The sequence below is a fragment of the Xenopus laevis genome, chromosome 1S, assembly GCF_017654675.1.
Source record: "Xenopus laevis strain J_2021 chromosome 1S, Xenopus_laevis_v10.1, whole genome shotgun sequence".
Taxonomy (NCBI): Eukaryota; Metazoa; Chordata; class Amphibia; order Anura; family Pipidae; genus Xenopus; species Xenopus laevis.
In genome coordinates this window covers 128836569-128861563 of record NC_054372.1, presented here as the reverse complement: position 1 = coordinate 128861563, position 24995 = coordinate 128836569, and the positions used below count along the sequence as shown (strand labels likewise).

Here is a 24995-nt window from a genome sequence, read left to right as displayed (position 1 = left end):
TTGTCTAAGATCTATTAGTTTATTTACAAACATTTTCCTTCCCTAAACTAAAAGATATGAACTTAAACAAATACCTATATGATGTCGGAATATTGACTATTTCTTATTATTGACACAATCCCCTATATGTAATAAAAGTTTGCCCAGGAGCAGTAACCCATAGCAACCAATGTAAACCAAGTAAGTAAAAAGTATTTTCTATATGATGTTGCCTTTAAATCAAGTTGGTTTCTTAAGCTGTTGTCCTTGCTTCACTCTGCAGGGACCCAGTAACAGGAAGTTTCATTACTTCTATGGAATGTTTTTTTTTAATAATTTATATGAAGCAATCCTTTCCCCAGAACACAAATTGTGTCATGATATATGACCTGAAATGCCATTGCATAACAATCTAACAATCTCAATTTTGGATATTTAAAACTGAAACATGTAAAGCTCACAATAAAGAACACACACTTTTTTAAGTATTGAATATATCTAAGCTTTTTTTCAACCGGTTGGTCATATTGTATACCAACCATTAGAGCTATTTTTGTAGGCAGGGTCTATAAACCAGATAAACGCAACTTTAACCTTCTTTTGACATAGTACTGTTATAAACTGTGCAGTGATTGTCTCTGGATACAGTCTCTGAATTCATCTTATTCAATATGGTCAATCTGTAACATGCAGAAGGAGAACATGTAGCGATCGTATCAATACAGAAAGCTGGCTCATATTACATTACTCTTTTATGTGTTACTGAGATAACTGATTATTTCAAATTAGCTTTAAAACCTTCAGATATTGTCAAAACCATAATATAATTAAGGATATTACAGAAGACTTTTAAAAAGATGCTTATGCATATATAATGTAAATTTGTCTTAAAGGGATTCTGTCATGTTTTTTATCATGTTGTTTTTATTTCTAAATTACACTGCTTACGCTGCAAATAATTCCGTCTTCAATATAAAATGTAATTCCTGAACCAGCAAGTGTATTTTTTTTAGTTGTAACATTGGTGTGTAGGCAGCCATCTCAGGTCGTTTTGCCTGATCATGTGCTTTCAGAAAGTGCCAGCCCTTTAGGATGGAACTGCTTTCTGGGAGGCTGTTGTTTCTCCTACTCAATGTAACTGAATATGTTGCAGTGGAACCTGGATTTTACTACTGAGTGCTGTTCTTAGATCTACCAGGCAGCTGTTATCTTGTGTTAGGGAGCTGCTATCTGGTTACCTTTCAATTGTTCTGTTGTTAGGCTGCTGGGTGGGAAAGGGAGGGGGTGATATCACTCCAACTTGCAGTGCAGCAGAGTGACTGAAGTTTATCAGAGCACAAGTCACATGACTGGGGCAGCTAGGAAACTGACAATATGTCTAGCCCCACGTCAGATTTCAAAACTAAATATAAAAAAATTTGTTTGCTCTTTTGAGAAACGGATGTCAGTGCAGAATTCTACTGGAGCAGCACTATTAACTGATGTGTTTTGAAAAATCTTTTTTTCCCCATGACAGTATCCCTTTAAATAAAAAATATGAAAGGCACTCCATTAGTAGTATGGGCTAACTGCAGTTCTGTATTTTTGTTAAAGGAATATACCCTATATAATAAGATAGTTGTTTTATGGCAAAAGAAAGTCTTTACTATTTCACGCAGTGAGATAGTAAAGACTTGTTTTACTTCACCTGTTGAAGAAAATGAAGCTAGGAAGGCAAAAAGTTCTTCCCATTTGATAAGAAGAATAAAAATTGTTTCCCTTACTTTTAATTTAAGAACTGTCATAAATGCCTAGTGGCCTGATTGACAGAGAATTTGAAGTCAATTACCAAACACTCTGTAGCAGATTAAGCGGGGTGAACCTCTGCCAATTAATTGTGTCAATGATGTAATGTTTTGGGGGCGGACCCCCTCGTCAGACACCCAGGGGTATGACGAAGGGGTCTGATGAAGGGGTTTGCCCCCAAAACTTTACATCGACACAATAAACATGGAGGGGTTTGCCCCGTTTCATCTGCAAAGGAGTGTTTGGGAATTTACTTGCAGTTTATTGGGAGAGTTTCCGACCTCTCTAACCAACACTAGGCAGTAATTTTATTAAAGAGACTGTGGGAAAGAGGATAATTTCATTCCTCATGGGACAGATAATTCTACATATGGATTTGTGCAGCTGTGTGCCAATGGAATAGTGTATAGCATGTTACTTAATGTCTGTGTTACTAAATTGTCTTGGAAAGACCCTGTATTTTTTAGCCGGTGGCACATATAAAAGTAGATTATCAACAGCTGAAAATGTATTTAGCAACCTTTTACATGTTGTAACATCCGTTATATTCTACTCAATCATTGACAGAGAACAGTGCTGGAAATGTAATTTCACAAGCTAAGAAAAAAAAACCTCCAATACAAAATATATTTTTTAATGATGTTCACTTTGATACACATAGCTCTACATTACCTGTCTTTCCCAAATAAGTGGAAATTGTCAGGCTATAATTTGCCTATAGGTACTGCACATATGAATTCCCAAAAGAGTCAAACTGCAAATGCAAATATTTGGCATCAATTAATCAGCTGTTTGAAATGTATGTATGATGCACTCTCTCCCTACAACTAACCTGCTCAGTCACTCTTTAAAGGAACAGTTCAGTGTCAAAATAAAAACTGGGTAAATAGATAAGCTTTGCAAAATAAAAAATGTTTCTAATATAGTTATTTAGCCAAAAATGTAATGTATAAAGGCTGGAGTGACAGAATGTCTAACATAATAGCCAGAACACTACTTCCTGCTTTTCAGCTCTATAACACTGAGCTAGTCAGCGACTTGAAGGGAGGGGGGGGGGCACATGCTACATATCTGTTCGGTGAGTTTGCAATTGATCCTCAGCATTCAGCTCAGATTCAAAAGCAACAGATATGATACATGTGCCCCCCCTCAAGTCTCTGATTGGTTACTGCCTGGTAACCAGTCAGTGTAAAACAAGAGAGATGAAAAGCAGGAAGTAGTGTTCTGGTTATTATGTTAGACATCCAGTCACTCCAGCCTTTATACATTACATTTTTGCCTAACTAATTATATTAGAAACATTTTTTATTTTGCATAGCCTTCTATTTACCCAGTTTTTATTTTTACACTGAACAATTCCTTTAATGCTGCACTGCAATTTGGAGTGATATCACTCAGCTGCACTAATTGTAACAATTAAAGCAGGGGTGTCCAAACTGCGGCCCGAGGGCCACATGCGGCCCAGGATGCATATGAATGCGGCCCAGCTTGAAACTCTTGGTTCCCGAGGAAATAGGAGGAGGGGGGTCTCTGCCCATTGCCCAGTTAGTAATAATAATATAATAATACGTTTATTTATTATCCAGGTGTCCCATATTCCAGTGTATAGCTCTATCTGGTTATTCAACTGGCATTGTAGTTCTTTTCTTTGTATTTCCTTTACAATTAAAAGTGTATTTTATGTGTGGCCCCATACAATTTTTCTTTTTCCAATGTGGCCCGGCAAGCCAAAAGTTTGGACACCCCTGAATTAAAGGAACAGTTCAGTGAAAAATAAAAACTGGGTAAATAGATAGGCTGTGCAAAAATGTAATGTATAAAGGCGGGAGTGACTGGATGTCTAACATAACAGAACACTACTTCTGGCTTATTAGCTCTCTAACTCTGAGTTAGTCAGCGACTTGAAGGGGGGGCCACATGGCACATAACTGTTCAGTGAGTTTGCAATTGCTCCTCAGCATTCAGCTCGGTATGCAACAGTTATGACCCATGTTGCCCCCCCTCAAGTCACTGATGAGGGTAATCAGTCAATGGAAACCAAAAGAGCTGAAAAGCTGGAAGTAGTGTTCTATTCCACATCCAATCACTCAAGCCTTTATGCATTACATTTTTGGCTAACTCAAGGTGGCCATACACAGGAAGATCAGCTCCTTTGGCGATGTCGCCAAATGAGTAGATCTCTCCCCAATATGCCCACATTGCGGTGGGAGATATCGGGCTGATCCGATCTTACCCATTCTTTAAAGGGCTGGTTCAACTTTATGTTAACTTTTGGTATGTTATAGAATGACCAATTCTAAGAAACTTTTCAGTTGGTGTTCATTATTTATTTTATATAGTTTTTTTAAAATTATTTGCCTTCTTCTTCTGACTCTTTCCAACTTTTAAATGGGAGTCACTGACCCCATCTAAAAACATATGCTCAGTAAGGTTACACATTTAAGGGGTTATTTATTAAATTCCAAATGCCATAAACCCGAAAAATTAGTTTTTTTACTATAAAATCCAAATTTTTAGTGGGAAAAAAACCCTACAAATTTTTCTGGATTTATTATACCCCGAGGATGGTCCAAATCCGAAAATCCGGCATCTCAATCCTGCCTAGGTTGCATATAAGTCAATGGGAGGAGTCCAGAAGATATCTTGATCTGTTCTGGGTTTTGTGCAACAATTCAAAGATTTTGTGGTTTTCAGGCAAAAATTAGAAATAAAATCTGAGTTTTTGGGTGGAAAATCGGAAAAATTCGTTGTTTTCACGATTTTTGCGGGGTTTTTTTCCCGCACAGGACCTTTTTATGGAAAATGTATTCATAATAATAATAATAATAAAGGGGGGAAAAACAGTGCGGATTCGGGTCCAGTATTTTTCAGAAAATAATGAGATAAATTTGGACTTTGAACAGGCCCGGATTTGCCCTGAGGGTGCCCGTAGGCCGGCGACCTCCGTCGCCCCCTCCCTCTCTATATCCTCTTAGCTTGGTTTCGGAGCACTAGCTGTTCAGTGCTAGTGCTCCGGCAAGAGAACTGCTTGTGCAGCAGGGCGGCATACCGCCCCTTAATTGATGCCGCCCTAGGCCGGGGCCTATGCGTCTTCACCGCAAATCCGGTCCTGACTTTGATAAATGGGCCTCTTACTGTTATTTCTACTTTTCACTACTCATCTTTCTATTCAGGCTTCTCCTATTCATATTCCAGTCTCTTATTCAAATCAACTCATGATTACTTGGGTAATTTTGACCCTAGCAACCAGACTGCTAAAACTGCGAACTGGAAAGCTGCTGAATAAAAAGCTAAATAACTCAAATAATAAAAATTCACAACCAATTGCAAATTGTCTCAGAGTATCACTCTCTACAACATACTTAGGGGCAGATTCATTAAGGGTCGAATTTCGAAGTTAAAAATACTTCGAAATTCGACCCTCGAATTGAAATCCTTCGACTTCGAATATCGAAGTCGAAGGATTTAGCGCTAATCCTGCGATCGATCGATCGAAGGATTTTTCGTTCGATCGAACGATTAAATCCTTCGAATCGAACGATTCTAAGGATTTTAATCCAACGATCGAAGGAAAATCCTTCGATCAAAAAAAGGTTAGCAAACCTATGGGGACCTTCCCCATAGGCTAACATTGACTTCGGTAGGTTTTATCTGCCGAAGTAGGGGGTCGAAGTTTTTTTTAAAGGGAAAGTACTTCGACTATCGAATGGTCGAATAGTCGAACGATTTTTCGTTCGATTCGTTCGATTTCGTTCGAATTTGAACGAATTTAACCAATTCGATGGTCGAAGTACCCAAAAAATACTTCGAAATTCGAATTTTTTTCATTCGAATCCTTCACTCGAGCTTAGTGAATCGGCCCCTTAAAGTTTTCTCAAAAGTGAACAACCCATTTAAAGCTGTGAGACAGAATTTGCCCAACTGAAGTTAGATATTTTGCCAATTTCTCTTTGGTTAGGGGTGTTGGACGGTAGAACACTATAACTCTATCTCATTTACATAAGGGAAATAAATATTTGGTTCCTACAGACTTAGCTGGTGTTATTTAGCCACATGGGATCACTTACTGGAGGCAGCAGGCTTAACATATTACTGCAATTCAGGTTTGTCCCGTTGTAACACGTACAGAGCTACGTATGTATTTAAGACGCACCGTTTCGACTTTACAAAAGTAAATGCAGTTCTACCCGAATTGGCAAAACACGAAAACAGCGGCTACAGTCTCAAAACAAGCTTTATGGACAACTGAGAGAGCGCGCAAACTGCAGCAGCCTCTGCGTTCCAGCGTTCCAGTGGTGGCGGCGCTGCGTTCCAGTGACGTCACCAAACATGGCAGCTCTAGCTGGTCTGAGGGTCTTAAGCTGCGGCAGTGGAGCCAGAATGACTTCACGCGCCGCCTCGTGGCTGCTACTTCGCACCCCCCACGCTGCGCAGGTACAGGTGGGGGTCAGTGGGTGCGGCCACGGGGAGCGCTATTACAGCTCGGCCGAGAAGGGCGAAGACGAGCTAAGGGTCAGATACTTGGAAGGTGACGAGCAAGGTAACTGCATGACGTCACGGGGGTGACAACTTTATAAATACAATGTGATATAGAGCGTAAATAATATATTAGAAAAGACTGTCAAGAAAAGAGATTTTAACTCTTTAAATCAATTGTTCAGTATAAAAATAAAACTAGGTAAATAGGTAGGCTTTGCAAAATAAAAAATGTTTCTAATATAGTTAGTTAGGCAAAAATGTAATGTATAAAGGCTGGAGTGACTGGATGTGTAACATAATAGCCAGAACACTTAAAGTCGCTGGCTAACTCAGAGTTAGAGAGCTGAAAAGCAGGAAGTCGTGTTCGATATCTGATCACTCCAGCCTTTATACTAGGGATGCACCGAATCCAGAATTCGGTTCGCGATTCGGGCAGGATTCTGCCCCTTTCAGCAGGATTCGGCTGAATCCTTCTGCCAGGCCGAACCAAATCCGAATCCTAATTTGCATATGCAAATTAGGGCCAGGAAGGGAACTCGCAAGACTTTTTATCACAAAACAAGGAGGTAAAAATGTTTTCCCCTTCCCACTCCTAATTTGCATTCCAAATTAGGATTCGGATTCAGTTCGGTATTCGGCCGAATCTTTCACAAAGGATTCGGGGGTTCTGCCGAATCCAAAATAGTGGATTCGGTGCATGCCTACTTTATACATTACATTTTTGGCTAACTAACTATATTAGAGACATTTTACTATGTACCCAGTTTTTATTTTAACGCTAAACTGTTCCTTTAAAACAACTGAAAAAGTTGTGGATAGTAAAACGTTATGAAGAGGTGATTTGACACACCACTGCATTTATATAGGAATTGTTGGACGTGATCTTTCAATATTCATGTCGAATGCTAAAGGAGATTGGGATCTTTTGTCATATGTGAGCAAGGCAGTCACGTAGAACTCCTACTCTGGAACCAGTAAACCCCCTCGTTTTTTGAGTGGGGGTAATAGTGAAGTTTGAAATTGATACTGAGTTGTGAGTGCATTCAAAATAGTGTAGGATGGAGCACAAATTTTATTGCAGCAGAGTCTGCCTACTGTGTGCTCCATCCTACACTATTTTGAATGATTACATGTTGGTCTACTGGTGTGGCCTGGTTGGAAAGTGAGCACTCTACACAGGTGGAAGCGTTGGACAAAATCCATTGGGTTGTGAGTGCCAGGTTGCTAATTCTTCTAATGTGGATATAAAATGCTTGCTTATGCCTGTGTAGAGCTATTTCCTCTGTATTTTATAAGCTATGTTCAAAAACAAATCACACCCACACTGGAATAAGCCACATCCCCAAAATTTTCTTGAAATTATTCTGACGTTCTTATTAATTAAAGGAATTATGCATTACTACCAAAGTACCACTATACACCCCACAGCCCAGGTTTACTGTAGGATTCCATCATGCTGACATGCAGCGGTACTATGCAGTACACATGGATTGGGTCCATCAAGCCAGCTTTGAAATACTCCAGCTTAAAGATGGACTGTGCCACCCCTCCAGCCCAGCACGACTAACGAATGCAGCTAAACATATTGCAGTGTTCAGTCTATCATAGTGGCAGAATTCACAAGTACACTGGATTGAGGGGTGGGTGGTATTTTGGTAGTGATATTGACTCAATTCCTAATAAAAGATGCTAGTAAGACTTAAAAGTAGGCAGACTATTTTGTAGCCTTTTTCAGTATCAACACCATGGGGCATATTTTTCAAAATGTGAGTTTTCTCCTTGTCTAACTTCCCCAAGGTCCACCTCAATCACCACGTTGAAAATTTACTAAAAGTCAAAAGTATGTTTTTGTTAGAAAAATGTGCTGAAATTTCTCCTGGCATAAATGATTTGCGAAACGTCTTTAGTGGTTTTCACCATACAATTGTAGTAGGGAATTGTGTGGGAAATTTTTATGGAGATGGGGGTGTAAATAATGAGATACAAAAGTGTCTGCTTTATCTTTTATAATGGCACATTGCCAGCCTGAACATGGAGAATTTTCTCTTGCTGTTTTAGTAAATTGGTGAAGATATTGGACGTTGAATGGGAGCAGGGTGGCAGGCACTGTTGAATAAAATGATCAGATTGGTGGATGGCACTGCAGCATGCCACTAAATCAGTTACTAAATTAGTAAAACTGTTGCAATTCCTTTCGTTAATGTTGCAGTATCTATTGACTTAACAGGATAACACTGTAACAGAGTGAAGTATATCATAATTGCTACAGTTTTTCTTGAAAGCTATTTTAAGCAAATTTCAATCATTTACTGATGTAGCAGCAGTTGAAGTCTTTAAGTCTACTTAGTAGAGGAAATTTTTACTCTCCTCTATGTTCTAGCTCTGTCGGAAGGGCACCAAATACGGGTCTGGGACCCATGTTTCCAGAAACCTTTTATCCAGAAAGCTCCAAATTACCGAAAGGTTGTCTCCTATAGACCCCATTTTATCCAAATAATCAAAATTTTTAAAAATGATTTCCTTTCTCTCTGTAATAATAAAACAGTAGCTTGTGCTTGATCCAAACTAGTTATAATTAATCCTTATTAGAAGCAGAAGCAGCCTATTGGGTTTATTTAATGTTAACCCAAGGTCCTGGGCAATCTGGATAACAGGTCCCATACTTGTACTATACTCTGCTTAAAATCCTAAGTTCATTATTTAAAATGAAGTTTTATTTTAGGACCATGCACCAAATTCTTGCTTTTTCTTTTTCATTTTTTTAGTAGAAAACTATTATTGTTTCCCCTATCCCAAATGCAAGCTTAAAAAAAAAAATAAAAACAAACTATTTTAGCCATATTATGAATGGATATATGAAACTTTGTAAATATTATTAATTAAAAACAGGGCCAGAACTAGGGGTAGGCAGAAGAAGTATGTGCCTAGGGCGCAAAGCTTGGCGGGCGCTTCCCCAGTTGGTGGGTTTTACCCCTTGTCCGGCTCGGCAAGTTCTCTCCAGTGGCAAACCACGTAGATGTGCTCCTGTTCTCGCTCATCTGTGCACGTACATGCACACGGGGGGGGGGGGGGGGGGTAGGGGTTGTGGTGATGCAGCCAGCTGGGTTGCTTTGGGCGTCCGGCCCTGATTAAAAATTCTGTATTTATGGCTTCTGAAATCATCAAGTTAGTGTTCACTATTCCCCTCTCAGCAATATGTCTTTGTACATGCTTTGTCTTTTATTTTGCAAGGCATGTAGCTCTAGGCAAAGGGAGCACACGCCAATGATGTATTAGACCTGTTTTTTTTGTAACTGAGCTTTCCCTATAGGACCCAAATTTTCTCAGGATGTGTTCTTGGGTTTGTATGATGTATATTCATTGGATAAACGTTGAGAAGCACATGTTCTCAGAACAAGCTTGTAAATATAATACTCCTGTCCAGATATTTCTCCTTTACTAAAAGATATCAGGGACCTCTTTAATAGTGGCTGCCATATACTGCTTCTTTTGCAACAGAGACGCTTAAAGGGGATGTAAATGAAAAATAAAGCTATCTCCAATATACTTCTATTATAAACTATGTACCATTTTTATAAGAAACCTGAAAGTATGCAGTGAAATTCCCCCTTTGTTTTACTTGCTCTGACAGCTGCAGATAGGAAACTTCAGTCAGTCCCTAACTACTCTGCAGAGAACACTCATACTTTCAAAAGGCAGGGGGTAGCCCCCCACCTTACTTCCCAGAACTCGAGCAGCTTTACATTTTACAGTTTATTAAAGATTTAATTTTATTTCTTTAGGTTGAACTTATATGAATTAGGGTAACAATATATAACCTACCACCAGGGGTGATCCTGGCCCATCTGCCGCCTGAGGCAGCAGCAGTTGCTGTTGCCCCCCCTCCCCCGGAAATTCACTCTTAAAGTACCAGGAGCAGCATTTTCGCGCACCTGGTACCTAGTGGGGCACTGCCGCCTGAGGCGACAGCCTCAACTTGCCTCATTGGCGAAGCACCCCTGCCTACCACTGACTATGTTGCTTCGTTTTTTTTAAATCCTCCACAGTTGAGTGAGTCACGAATAGTACATGAAGTAATCCCACCACATTCCATTCTGCTTTGGGTAATGTCAGAAATATAATGTGCTGTGGCTATTGCTTTAGCCAGTGAATTATTTTGAAAAAAAGTTGCAGGTGTTACCGTAGCAACTGATTTATTTCAAAAGAATGCGGCTATTTAAAACAAATATTCAAACATGTTCAATATATATTTAGCATGTAGTTCATTTTGTACTGTTTCACATCAGTAAGAAGTAAAGCTTGCTGAGAACAATGCTGTCTTAATGGACAATGTGAAGTCTTTTTAGGAGCAATCCAATTGCTTTTTTATGAAGCATGCCCTTTTATTCAAAATCATTCTGAACTTTAATGTTGCATCAGCTCATAACTGAATGCCACGATTACTTACAGAAAGTGTATTCAATATAACCTCAAGTAGTTATATAGAGATCTGAAAGTGAAACAGAAAACGTTATTGCACTACAACTCAAACTAACCCAACTAAAGACTGTAACAAAAAAAAAAAGAAGTGCTTTTTACTTTGCATGTTTTTGCAAATGCAGTTTTCCTGTCACATTATTATGGAGACCCATTACTGAAGCTGGGGGGTCTGGAATTGCTGCTGTCGGACACTGCTCTGTCCCTCCAAATCCCAACATTTAATTTACTCCATCTTCTATTGGTTCAATTGATTGCATTGCTCTGTTTGATGCCATCTATTATATCCACTTGCAGTTACACAATTCATTACTTTTGTAATCTATTCTTCTTGATTCATCACCCAAAAAACAAGACTGGCACATGGATGCAAGCAGGCAAGCGTGGAGTAAGACTTAATAAACTACAGGGTTTTTTTTCCCTTTGCATATGTGTCAGTGATGCTTTTGTGGTGTGTTCCAAGGGGGGGGGTTTCTGATTCCTTCCTTCACTGTGCACCGGATTATGCTTTGGAGAGGTAAGAAGTCCGTGCCTGTAGACAATATTGTTATTTCATAATTTATCATTTCGTCATATGCTCCCTACATTTTTTATACATCTGTTTTGGTAACTTTCTACGAGTATATGAACTGGGAGGTTGACCATTTTAGAGACTTATTGCTATAAATTAGTTTTAGCTTATTTATTGAATGAACTGTTTTGGCTGCTTATATATACGAAATATGAGGATTGATGCTTTAACTGTATATTTATTTATTGGTAAAATGTTAATAGGCTGGCCAATGATATTGAAATTAAATAGACTGTCAACAGAGAGAACTTAGTTGCTAGATAGGAAACCTGGTAATGCTGCTTTCCATTTGGTTGTGCACTGTAACATTTATTGTTGTTTATTTATTGATCCCAACAAGAGGACACAAGCTCATCTGTTAAGATTATAAGATACAGTAGGAGGTTTTACCTTAAATAGCGAAAAAGTTATTTTACAGCGAAAGCTGTGAAGTTGTGGAATTCCCTCCTTGAAGCTGTTGTACTGGCAGATAGTTTCAAGAAGGGATCAGATGTCAGGAAGAAACTAAATGATTAGCAGGATTTAATTGGACAATACATAAACTTGATGTTCATTCGTCTTTATCACACATAATTATGTAAGAAAAGCTAGCTAAACACATAAAGGTCTGCTTCTTTGGCAGGGTTGCCAACTGAGAGGATCATTCCCTAATATGCCCACATTTAGCTGTGCGATATTGGACTGATCTGTTCATTTGGCCCTCGGACCAAACAATCAGATCACAAATGTGGTCCTTGGTTGATTGTCTTAAAAATAGGGGCCCTCAACCTTTTTTTACCTCTCAGCCACATTCATATGCAAAAAAAGTTGGGGAGCAACAGCAGAATGTGGACTGGTATCCTACAAGAGACTCTGTTTGGCAGTACACCTGGTTTTTATGCAACCAAAACTTGCCAGGAATTCAAAACTAAGCACCTGCTTTAAGGCCACTGGCAGCAACATCCATGGGGTTGGTGAGCAACATGCATAAAAGGACTGCGTTGGCACCTTTTATTGGATCACATATGGCAACTTTAAATTTATGTTGCCAATATTGCAAAATATTAAATGTTTGGTTTCTGTTTTATATAGCTATACCTAGGGTCACATTTACTTAGGGTCGAATATCGAGGGTTAATTAACCCTCGATATTCAACCATCAAAGTAAAATCCTTCGACTTCGAATATCGAAGTCGAAGGATTTACCGCAATTACTTTGATGGAACGATCGAAGGAAAAATCCTTTGAATCAAACAATTCAAAGGATTTTAATCCATTGATCAAAAGATTTTCCTTCGATCAGAAAATTGTTAGGCTAACATTGATGTTCGGTAGGTTTTAGGTGGCGAAGTACTTGGTCGAAGTTTTTTATAAAGAGACAGTACTTCGACTATCGAATGGTCGAATAACGATTTTTAATTTGAATCGTTCTATTCGAAGTAGCCAAAAAAAACCATTCGAAATTCGAGGTATTTTTTCTTCTATTCCCTTACTCGAGCTAAGTAAATGTGCCCCTTAGTGTGCAGAGAGCTCTGAGCACAGTAACTCTGACCAGAACTATGTAAGAGGTTATTGGTGAAAATGTAATCAGTGGATTTCTGTAAAATAAGCTTGTTAATAAAATATAGTTTGGAAGATTTTTATGTTTATAGTGTCTCTTTATGCACATGTTCCTTTTCAAATAATGTAGAAACAGAACATTAAATAATTATTATTACAACATTAGCAAGGCCAATCTGGACATGGTTTATATAAAATGACGAGACACACTGGGCACGATTTGTGAAGTGTCAAAGTAGTAACTTACTTTTGACTTTCTGGTTTTGCCATTTTTTGTGATTTCATTGCTTTATAAATTTCAGCTTTGAATGAAAACTTTAACTTTGATGCAACTTCAGCACAACTTTGGCTGTGGTTGATTTGAAACGTTAACACTGACTCCTCGAGATAAACTAGTATTAAAAATAGTATTAATTCCTGTGGAATGAATATGATTTTTGGGGGGCAGAATGAAGAACTCCTGTCTACTGTTAACATTTTCAGTAACATTAGATTTCATTTTTGGTTACTGGTACTATATAATCAATGGCTTGCTCTGAATTTGCCAGAAATATATGAAGCTTTATTATTCCTAATACTTATATAAAGTCAATATAATGTACCCTTTAAATTAAGACCCCCAAAATGTCATATTCACCAGTATGTAACCATACTGTATTCATTCATTTTCAGCGGTGAATATATTCATAAGAATGCTTGCATTCCAACATATGTTGTCCTTATAAAACAAATGTATTTGCTATTTTTATACACGGTCTGTGAATTGTATTTCATTGAAACCTTTGACAGATCTATATAGGGCTGTAAACAGGTCAAAATATGATTTATGTTTTTCTTAAAGAAAATATAGATTTAAGCAACATTCTAATATATATTTAATCAAATATGCAATTCTTTTAAAGTTATGCGTAGATGTAGTTGCCTTTAAAAGCAGTGTTTGGAAAGTAAAACAAAAGCAAGAGAGCTGAACAGCAGGAAGTAGTATTCTGTTCTGTTATGTTATACATCCAGTCACTCCAGCCTTTATACATTACATAACTAACTATATTCGATTTTTTTTATTGTGCACAACCTATCTATTTATCCAGATTTTAAATTTATACAATTTTAAACAATTCCTATAAGATTAAGGCTAAGGCAAAATATGTTGCCTAGCAACATGTGTTTTCTACTTTCCTGAACAATTAAACAGTACCTTGTACTTAATCATAAATAAGCTGTACAAATCCATATTGGTGGTAAAACAATCCTATTCAATGTTCAACTGTTTTTTTAGAAGACTTAAAGGGGTTCTTCACCTTTAAACAACTTTTTTTCAGTTCAGTTGTTTTCAGATAGTTCATCAGAAATAAAGTTTTTTTTTCAGTTTGTGACAGTTTTTCTAATATTGAAGTGTAAAATTTAATTTGTAATCTTCAAAAGCAACTCTGGGGGGGTCGCCAACTCTTCTAAATTGATACATTTAGTTGATACATTTGTTATCTTTGTCTCTGCTTAGCAGAATCCCTGAAAGGCAGCTGTTATTGATACAATAGTTGCTAATATTCCACAGATGGTTTTGAGAAATGTATCCACTAAATGTAGCAAATTGAAACAATTCAGCAACTGCTCACTGAGCTGAAAGACTGAGACACGACGATTTAACTTCAAACCTACAATTTGGGAAAACTGTAAAAAACAAAAGATGGAAAGCAATTCGAAAAGTCTGTTTATTGCAAGCAATCTGAAGCAACTCAAGTAAAAAAGTGTTTGGAAGGTGAACACCCCTTTAAGGTATGATGAGCCTTCAATGGAAAGATCACATATACAAAAAGCCCCAAGCATTCCAGATAAAAGATCTCATACCTGTACTAGGCATACTCAACAATTCTTGTGCATGTTTATATCAATGGAAAGTACCCTTTAATTTTCTCTAACCAAAGAGTTTAAAATTTGTATTTTGCTTTCATAACGAAGTTTTAATACATTTCCTTTTTTCTGCCAGGTATTGTGGTGCTTGGGATAAATCGACCACAGGCCAAAAATGCAATTAGTAAAAGTCTGGTTAAATCGGTGAGTGACTTTTTTTCTATACACAGTATTTTGTGGTTCATTAACGTATTTTTAAAAGGAAATTAATGCTTTTAAATTTTAATGTAATGTTTTTATAATATGCATTTCTGGAAGGTAATACTTTGATTATGACAAAGTATAATATTTATTTAATTAGAAAAAAAAATCATTTGTATATCATTTCACATTATGTAGGGGCAAATTTACTTAAAGTTGAATATCGAGGGTTAATTAACCCTCGATATTCGACTGTCGAAGTTAAATCCTTCGACTTCGAAGGATTTATCGTTATTCGTTCGTTCGAACAATTTCAATCCATCGATCGAACGATTTTTCTTCGATAAAAAAAAGCTAGCTAAGCCTATGGTGACCTTCCCCATAGGCTAACATTGACTTCGGTAGCTTTTAGGTGGCGAACTAGGGGGTCGAAATCTTTTCTTAAAGAGACAGTACTTCGACCATCGAATGGTCGAATAGTCGAACGATTTTTAGTTCGAATCGTTCAAGTCGAAGTAGAAGTTGTAGTCGATGGTCGAAGTAGCCAAAAAAAAACATTTGAAATCCGAAGTTTTTTTTATTCATTCCTTCACTCGAGCTAAGTAAATCGGCCCTGTAATGTTTACCTTTATAGTTAGTCATATGTAAAAGTTTGGGAACCCCCCTTAATTCTTTGGAGTTTTGTTTATCATTGGCTGAGCTTTCAAAGTAGCAACTTCCTTTTAATATATATCATGCCTTATGGAAACAGTAGTATTTCAGCAGTGACATAAAGTTTATTGGATTAACAGAAAATATGCAATATGCATCATAACAAAATTAGACAGGTGCATACATTTGGGCACCCCAACAGAGATATTACATTAATACTTAGTTGAGCCTCCTTTTGCAAATGTAACAGCCTCTAGAAGCCTCCTATAGCCTTTGAGTGTCTGGGTTCTGGATAGCAGTATTTTTGACAATTGGTCCATACAAAATCTTTCCAGTTCAGTTAAATTTGATGGCTGCCAAGCATGGACAACCTACTTAAATCATCCCATAGATTTTCAATGATATTCAAGTTGGGCGACTGTGACAGCCATTCCAGAATATTATACTTCTCCCTCTGCATAAATGCCTTTGTAGATTTCCAAGTGTCTTTAGGGTCTTGTTGGAATATCCAAGCCCTGCTTAACTTCAACTTTGTGACTGAAGAATTTGTTGATATTGGGTTGAATTCATTTGACCCTCGACTTTAATAAGGGCCCCAGTCCCTGAACTAGCCACACAGTCCCACAGCATGATGGAAGCTCCACCAAATTTGACAGTAGGTAGCAGGTGTTTTTCTTGGAATGCTGTGTTCTTCTTATGACCAAATAACTAAATTTTTGTCTCATCAGTCCAAAGCACTTTGTTTCAAAATGACTGTGGCTTGTCTAAATGAGCTTTTGCATACAACAAGTGACTCCGTTTGTGGCATGAGTGCAGAAAGGGCTTCTTTCTCATCACCGTGCCATACAGATGTTCTTTGTGCAAATTGCGCTGAATTGTAGAACGATGTACAGATACACCATCTGCTGCAGATGTTCTTGCAGGTCTTTGGAGGTGATCTTTGTTTTGTCTGTAACCATTCTCACAATCCTCCACAAATGCCGATCCTGTATTTTTCTTGGCCTGCCAGACCTGGGTTTTACAGCAACTGTGCCTGTGGCCTTCCATTTCCTGATCATCCCTTAAAGTTGAAACTGAAAGTTTAAACCTCTGAGATAGCTTTTTGTAGCCTTCCCCTAAACCATGATACTGAACAATCTTTGTTTTCAGATCTGTTGAGAGTTGCTTTGAGGATCCCATGCTGTCACTCTTCAGAGGAGAGTCAAACAGAAGTACAAATTGTAATTGGCTACCTTAAAAACCTTTTCTCATGATTGGACACACCTGCCTATAAAGTTCAAGGCTTAACGAACTAATCCAACCAATTTGGTGTTGCCAGTAATCAGTATTGAGCAGTTACATGCATTCTAATTAGCAAAATTACAAGGGTACCCTCATTTTTGCACAGCCAGTTTTTCACATTTTATTTTATCTCATACAACTGAATACTGCTTCACTAAAAATCTTTGTTCAGAAAACACCCCAGTACTCAGATGTTCCTGGGAAATGAAAGACATACCACTGTTATCTTTTTTGTTTAAAGTAGAGTAAATTATTATGCAGGCAGAGAGGGGTTCCCAAACTTTTTCATATGACTGTATATAGTTTATACTGTGACAAGTGTCAAGTTCAGTTTTACATTTTTACTAAGACAGAACTATTGTTGTTTTTATTTGGGTCCGTTGGTGATCAGAGTTCATAATGTGAAGTCACTGAGAAATGGAACACTATTTTATATAGTCTCCCATTATGGTCATTTTAATGTATGGTCATTTTAATATAATGTGTCCATGTATGTTGCCTATGATATCGGTTTAAGTGTATATACGTCTTTGTTAAAGACCTTTTCTTAATCTCTGCATTGTGTTTTTTTTATGTTGTATAGATGATGAAGATGATAGATTCCCTGAAAGGTAATAACAAAGTAAGGACAGTAGTCTTACGGAGTGAAGTTCCTGGAGTCTTTTGTGCAGGTATAAGGACTTTTTAAGACTTATAATCATCTGTTAATGAACTCTGTTTGTTTTTTTTGTTTTTTTAAAACTTACTTCACTATAATAGAAAAATGCCATACTGCATATAATTTTTTAAAGTGGACCTGTCACCTACATATAAAAAGCTGTTTAACAAATGTTGTTGACAAACATGGAACCCAAATTGTTTTTTTTAATTTTAATTACAGCATTCATACCTATTATAAAGGCGTTTAAATATCGGAGCTGTCAAACAAATATCAATCAAATATTACTTTCACTTTCTATTCAGCACTTCCTACATGTCACTGCTCTCTCCACATTTACCCTCCCTCCTCACACTCTATAATTGGGTAGGGCAATGTGTATGGCCATTAGGTCCCCATTCAGGCACATACACAAGATTGTGGGGTGATATACAACTTGTCTTAATAACAGTGTGCTGTGATTGTGTAATACCAAGACTGAAGGAAACAAAATGTAAATAATAAATCTAGTGCAAGTAAGTTTTATTTTACTCAACTAACATGATAAAAAAATAATGTGGAATTATTTTATAGGGTGATGGATCCCCTTTAAGGGCTATTGTTCTTATTCGTATATATATTGATTCTATGTACACAAATTTACCCTTGATCCCCATGTATTTCCTTTGTCCAGAGACATTTGTAAGAGTAAGGGTAAATGATTTCACCAGGGCAGTGTGCTGTCTGATTATAGGCACACTTGCTAATTCAGACATGCACATGATGTCACAGTTTTGGTAGGCTCTAGACATGCCAGCATCCCAGAAGGTTTGTGCTTGGTGTGATCAGAAACCTAGGACTACTTTTACCTTTGAATCTTTATAGCAGCCGTAGACATATTGGCAAATATAAGTAAATATTTTGGTAGGGCTGTAGTTGTCTTTTTAATGTATAATGTGCTGGTTTTAGTTTGAGACAAAACTTGCGCAAGAAGCAGTTTAGGAGCATTTTGTTAAAAGGTATACTGTATTTGTGTCTTTTTATGGAGGATTGTAAAGTTCTTTTTTTCATAGATTATTTGTTATCGCCTACAATATTACTATCATGGAAACATTTCCATGATCATAAATGAAAACATTTTCTTTTTATTGAGTACCTATGTGTTTTAATAGCAATCAAAATGTGGGACGAACCTGTGCTCAACAGTAATGCTGGCCATAGACACACAGATCCTATCGTATGAATTGAGTATTAGTACGATTTTCGGATCATGTGTGGAGAGTGCCGGCGGACATCGGTCGTTTGGTCGATCAGTCAGGTTTGATTTTGACCAGACCGATCCCGTCGGAGCCCATTGCAGATCGTAATCGGATCGTTTGGCCATACGGCCGAACAATCAGATTACCCCCGATATAGCCATGCTCGTTAATGACATATCGGGGATGTCGCCAAACGAGCGGATCTTTGCGTCTATGGCCACCTTAACACTTTAACTGCAGTTATCACAATGAAAATAGCTGGGCCTACGTAGTTATCATTGCTGTTAAAAAGAATCAAACTGCCTGCCACCTGAAACGTTCAGTACAGAAATGTTCTGTTAACTGAAAGCTCAGCGTGATAGATAGATCTGTTTGGTAGCATTTCAAATGAATGTGGCCCCAGGATAACAAGTGAATCACCTTGTCAATAACCATAATTTCATTAATGCTTTTTGTGCAGTTGGTGAAATCACAGCAACGTTACAATGCTGCAAAGAAAAATATTGATTTGAATAAAACATGGCATATGCAATGCAATAACAGTGATAATTGCTACATATCACATATTGAACAAATTAATAATTAAATCAATCAAATAAAGAAGAGTATAATTAATTCTAATACTTTTCTCATTTGTAGGCATTTTATTAAATGGCTATTATTGAATTGTAGCTATTTCTCTATACTTATGTTGCCAATGAGAATTTCTTTCACTAGACAAAAGGTGTTATAAATATGCATGTGACTGCAATACACCAAACTAGATACCAATATGTTCTTGGCATATGTTTGTTGTGTTTGTGTTGTTCTACTGATTAATAAGGATGAGCTCCTTCTGACTGCTATCAGCTGTCAGATTCCCTTGTACTTGCTGTCTTCCTACAATCAACTAATCCCTCTGTATCAGACTCCAGATAATGGCATAGGCTTTCTAATCATCAGACTGTTGCCATAGGTCACTTAACTGTCAATAAGATATTACAAGGCACTGAATTTACTGATTTGTCCTGTGCACATTCCCCATTTACTTATCTTATTTATTTGGCCAGATTATTACATATTTACATAGTTACGTTGGGTTGAAAAAAGTCCAAAGTCCATGATGTTCAACCCCCTCCAAATGAAACTGAGCACACATACATACATACATACATACATACATACATACATACATACACACACACACTCACACTGAAGCTGCCATACACTCGCAGAAGCTGCATATACCCATATCTATATTAATCGTAGATTTTAGAATCACTATAGCCTTGGATATTATACTTGTCCAAGAAGTCATCCAAGCCACTCTTAAAGGAGAAGGAAACCCCCTGGGCGCAAAACCCCTCCCCTCCCCTGTGTTGCCCCCCCTGGCCTACCTGTCCCCCTGGGCAAATGCCCCTAACTTGTTACTCACCCCTCTGCGCAGGTCCTGTCCACGGAGTTCACAGTCGCCATCTTCTCCCACGCGCCACTTCTTGCTTTGACCGGCGTCTTCTGGCGGATGCGCAGTAGGAACATTTACGGTACGGCTCTACTGCGCACGAGCCGAATGTCACAAGGTGAAATCGGAAAACTTTGTGACATTCGGCGCATGCGTAGTAGAGCCGTACCGGTAAATGTTCCTACTGCGCATGCATCTGACATTCCACAGCCTCACTGTGAAGAACCACCTATGCTGCTTCCAAATTAAAGTTCTTTAACCTATAGGGGTGGTCTCTGGACACATTTCTTTGAGACGTGTGTGAATAATATATATATTTATTTTCAAAAAATGAAATTCCTAATTTACCAACACCAGACAAAAGTGCTGACAAAAGATCATCAATAGGTGCAAACTTGTTACTTGCACATAATTAAATAGCACTTGTTCTTGGTGTAGGTGCAGGAAAGCTTTTCTCTGTAACTCTGTTTTGGTTGCATAGGGAATGACCTGCCCATATTCCACCTATAATTTTTTGTAGCTACCTTTGATTACTTACTTTCTTGCATCTGCCAGCAGCAGGGGCAAAGCAAGTATGTGGGGCAGATTACTTGCTGAAACATTTTTAGTTTAAACTTTGCATGTTTCCCCTGAAACCCCTGTAATAAACTACTCTTCAAATCACATATGTTTATATGTCCATAATTAGATTTTACTTTGAGCATTAAGGTTAAAGGGCATTAACTCGAGGGATGAAAACATAATTTTGCCTCTTTATAGGTCCCTGTTAAGGCCTCACTTGGAGTATGCAGTGCAGTTTTGGGATCCAGTCCTTAAGAGGGATATAAATAAAAATATAAATAAGCTGAACAGAGTGCAGAGAAATAAATGGTTAGAGGGATGGAAGACTTATTAGGAGGGTAGACTGTCATGGTTAGGGTTGTTTTCTCTGGAAAAATGTCCCTTGCGGAGGACATGATTACACTTTTCAATTACATTAGAGGACATTTTAGACAAATAGCAGGGGACCTTTTTTTACCCATAAAGAGGATCACTGCACCAGTGGCCACCCCTCTAGAGCAGGGGTCCCCAACCTTTTTATTACCAGTGAGCCATATTCCGGTGTAAAAAAATAAGTTGAAGAGCAACACAAGCATGCAAAAAGTTCCCTGGGGTGTCAAATATGTGATTTGTGGTTATTGGTAGCCCTATGAGGACTTGCAGCCTACAGGAGGCTCTGTTTGGCAAAACACAAGGTTTTTATGTAACTAAAACTTGCCTTCAAACCTGGAATTCAAAAAACAAGCACCTGCTTTGATGCCACTGGGAGCAACATCCAAGAAGTTGGAGAGACTTGTTGCTCATGAGCCACTGGTTGGAGATCACTGGTCTAGAGGAACAGAACAATCATTTAAAGCAGCAGAGGTGGTCAGAGTGAGGATGGTCAGATTGTAGAATGCCCTGCCAGATGATGATGTGATGGCTTATTATATAAATTCCTTTAAGAGGTGCTTAAATGATTTCTTTAACAATCAAAATAGCAAAGGTGCTTGTGATTTGTTTGGTGTAATTTCTAAATATCCAGTGGTTTCCCATATGTTGTAATAAAAGGCCTCATGTCTTAGTTAAACGTCACTGGATCTGCTTATTAAAGCATGGGCAACCTGTGGCACCTTAACCTCTGCAGATTTTTGGAATCTGTGGATTGACATCAGTTTCAGAGCAGAAGTTGACTATTCCATTGATAAATATAACAGTTATGTATTGTAATATGGCAAAACTATACTATGATTACCTATGAAAAATTGAAATAATCTAAATGCAAAAAAAGAAGTGTGTTTTCAGGGGCAATAAAAGTTAGAGTGCAGCTTTTATATAACAACCAAAACCTTCTGTTTTTGCTAGCTGGAAGAAAGTTAAAATATGACAAAGGTGCTTCACATATGCACATTTCACATATGCTTTGTCTGTCTTCACTGGTATAAGACCAAAATTTCAGCCCTGTCCTTACATAGCCCTAGCTTAAAGAATTCAAGGACATCCTGGCTGGGAGTACTCTTTCCAACCCTTCAGGCTACTATACATGTCATATATACATATCATCGGAAAGGGAGCTTTAAGGGTGGAGGCACACGGGGAGATTAATTGCCCATCGACAAATCCTCTCTACTGTGGGTGACTAATCTCCCCAAAATGCCTTCCCGCCAGCAAGATTTCTGAAGTCACCCAAAGTTTCCTCACGAGGAGACTTCGGAAATGCGAAGCGATTCGTATGCCATCCTACTGGTGATTTGATTTCTTGACAGTGGGATAGCATTTGGGGAGATTAGTCGCCCACAGTAGAGAAGATTTGTCACTTGGTGACTTATCTCCCCATCTACCATCACCCTTAGGGCGCTTCAATTTCCGAAGTTGCCTCACGAGGAAACTTCGGGCGACTTCGGAAATTGAAGCGCCGGGAGTTTATTAGCGCAGGCGATTCTTCATTCAAGCATACGGAAGGCAGTTCAGGGAGATTGTCACCACGGAGAAGAGAATTCGTCACCAGGCGACTAAATCTCCCCGAATCTGCTCGTCTGCCCCAACCCTAAACAAAGGCAATTCTCAGCATTATTTATGGCAGGGTATAGTGCAGCCACAAAAAGTAGCTGCTACTAGTAGCTCTGTGTGTCTTCACTGATAAGTATGAGGAGGACTGTTGTACAGAAACAGTGACCTATCTGACGTCAAAGCTGATGATCTTCATGTAATTTGGACATTGCAATTTAAAATGTAGTAATAATCATCTAAGTTTATTTAATCATTTAAAATTAGTCAGGTTGATTAACTAAATAATCATGAACATAATTAAAACAACGGGCTAGTTAAAATGGATGTAACTATAGAGGAAGCCTTCAATTATTGGGGGTCCCAGTGGGTCACTGACTGGTATTCATAAAAATCTTCATATTCACAAAATGTAGGGGCCCCTAACATTTTGCTGTGGGCTCAGTTACTTCTTGTTATATCACTGGCTAGTTTTCCTTTTCATGCTTCTTATTATAAAGATGATCAAACTGGTTTTATCGGCTCTGGTTCCCACTTCCCCAGATGGCTTAGATAATCAAGTATGCTGATCCAGTTTGCTTTTGAACTACAGCTTCCAACATGCCATGACAGGCAAAGACAGATTTTGACATCCTTTTTACAGCTACTCGTCAGATTGTAGGCAATGACAAATTCAGCAGCATAATAATGGACAAGGCACTGTTTAATCACCAGCATCACTGATTTGTTTTGCTGTAATGTATAAAACAGGTGAGCCAGATGGTGTGGCTGGGAAACAGCTGGGAAAAGCATGTAAGAAGGAGCCCCTATGGATAACAGGGTATTACGCAGCATTTTGTAACCTAAAGCATTATGTATATTGTGCTGATGACTGGCGGCTCCTGTACAGAATGTCTTGCGTTTTCCAGGTACTTTGAGGCAAGTGTAAACTCTGGTCTTTTACTTCTGCTTAATGCTTGTACAAAAGAGGCTAAAACATATAAGTTTCATTCATGCAAAACACAAAGACCAGAACTGTAAGGTTACATTCTAGTGTTTTTGCTGCATAATTACCTTCACATTGATCTCTTAATGTTATTGTACTGATACAGTTGGCAGAGGTAGCAAATAGCAATATCTTTTTCTAATAAAATACACACCCAGTATAACTTCAAGCAGGTCTGTGCCTGTGTTTGATTTACAGCAGGGTTTCCACAAAACAAGGCTCTTTCAGAGATAAGGACAGACAAGTTATTGTTAAAGTTATTTGGACCTGGGGTGTCCATATAAGGAGTCTTTCTTTGATGATGGAAAATGCCATGGACATATTTTACACTTCTGTAATGGGTTTGTTTATAATAAATCCCACACGTTTCATAATAATAATAATTTAACTAGATATGTTAACTAATTAATTAAAAATTATCTTCATATTTCCATAATCTCCCTTTATGCAGTGACAGTTCTTGCTAGAACAGAATTTTTATGATTGCAGTTATAATATTAAGTAACCCTGCACTACATAAATTGAAGCACACTGCAACAAACCCTGGTCTAAATGTTATCATATCCTTTTAGATCGTAAGCTATTGGGCCCTCTGATTTATTTTCATCATTCTTTAATTCATCGTCACTTTTAGTAGCTTTAAGACGCGTTTCGCAGCAAATTATGGAGAGTGCGCATTATGGAAATCCCCAGTGCTCAAACATTTCAGATAATCCCATAAATGTATGTAGTTATTGTAATCTTTTTAAATTTGGTCAGGATTTTTTTTTTTCTTAAAAGCCTATCATTTTGATTTGATTGGTTAAGGTAGAACAATTTACTTAACATTTATAACAATTTGCAATGCATTGTGAAATATAGTTTTATTTTGTGCCCCTCATTTTTTCAAGACGTTACAAGCTGCCCTTCTGGTGAGCATACTATGTAAGATGACTGGTTGGTTAATTAGGCCAGATGCCCTATATTTCTATTCTGTGACAAACAGCCTGATGTCGGGAAATTAGCATGCTTCATCTGTACCATGCTCAAATTATTTTTGATGAGTTTGTCAGTTAACCATATGACAACATAATTTGACAAGTGTTTTTTTTAGTATGTGTCACTTGATACTGCATTTGCATTGAGATATCACTTAAACACAAACATATTTAGAAAACTGATATCAAGAGACACTTGCAAAATAAAATTATGAACATGGTATATTTTTGTAAATGGTGTTTACATAAATGGTATCTTGTAAAGAGGACTTTAGAAAGGGATTTATGGAGAAAGATTTCAAAAATATAATTGTTGAGGCTACTAGAAAGTTTAATTTTGTTATTTCTGGGTTTATGGGC

The 24995-nt window shown here is 37.8% G+C and overlaps 1 protein-coding gene across 1 annotated transcript in view; it reads left to right on the top strand.

Moving 5' to 3' along the window:
* Nucleotides 1-6028: 6028 nt before the first annotated feature.
* auh.S (AU RNA binding protein/enoyl-CoA hydratase S homeolog) overlaps nucleotides 6029-24995 on the top strand; it is a 139033-nt gene continuing 120066 nt past the window's right edge. The window contains 3 exon segments of the mRNA NM_001096053.1: nucleotides 6029-6304; nucleotides 14814-14881; nucleotides 17394-17481. Coding sequence (NP_001089522.1) covers nucleotides 6094-6304; nucleotides 14814-14881; nucleotides 17394-17481 — 367 coding nt within the window. The 5' untranslated portion in view covers nucleotides 6029-6093.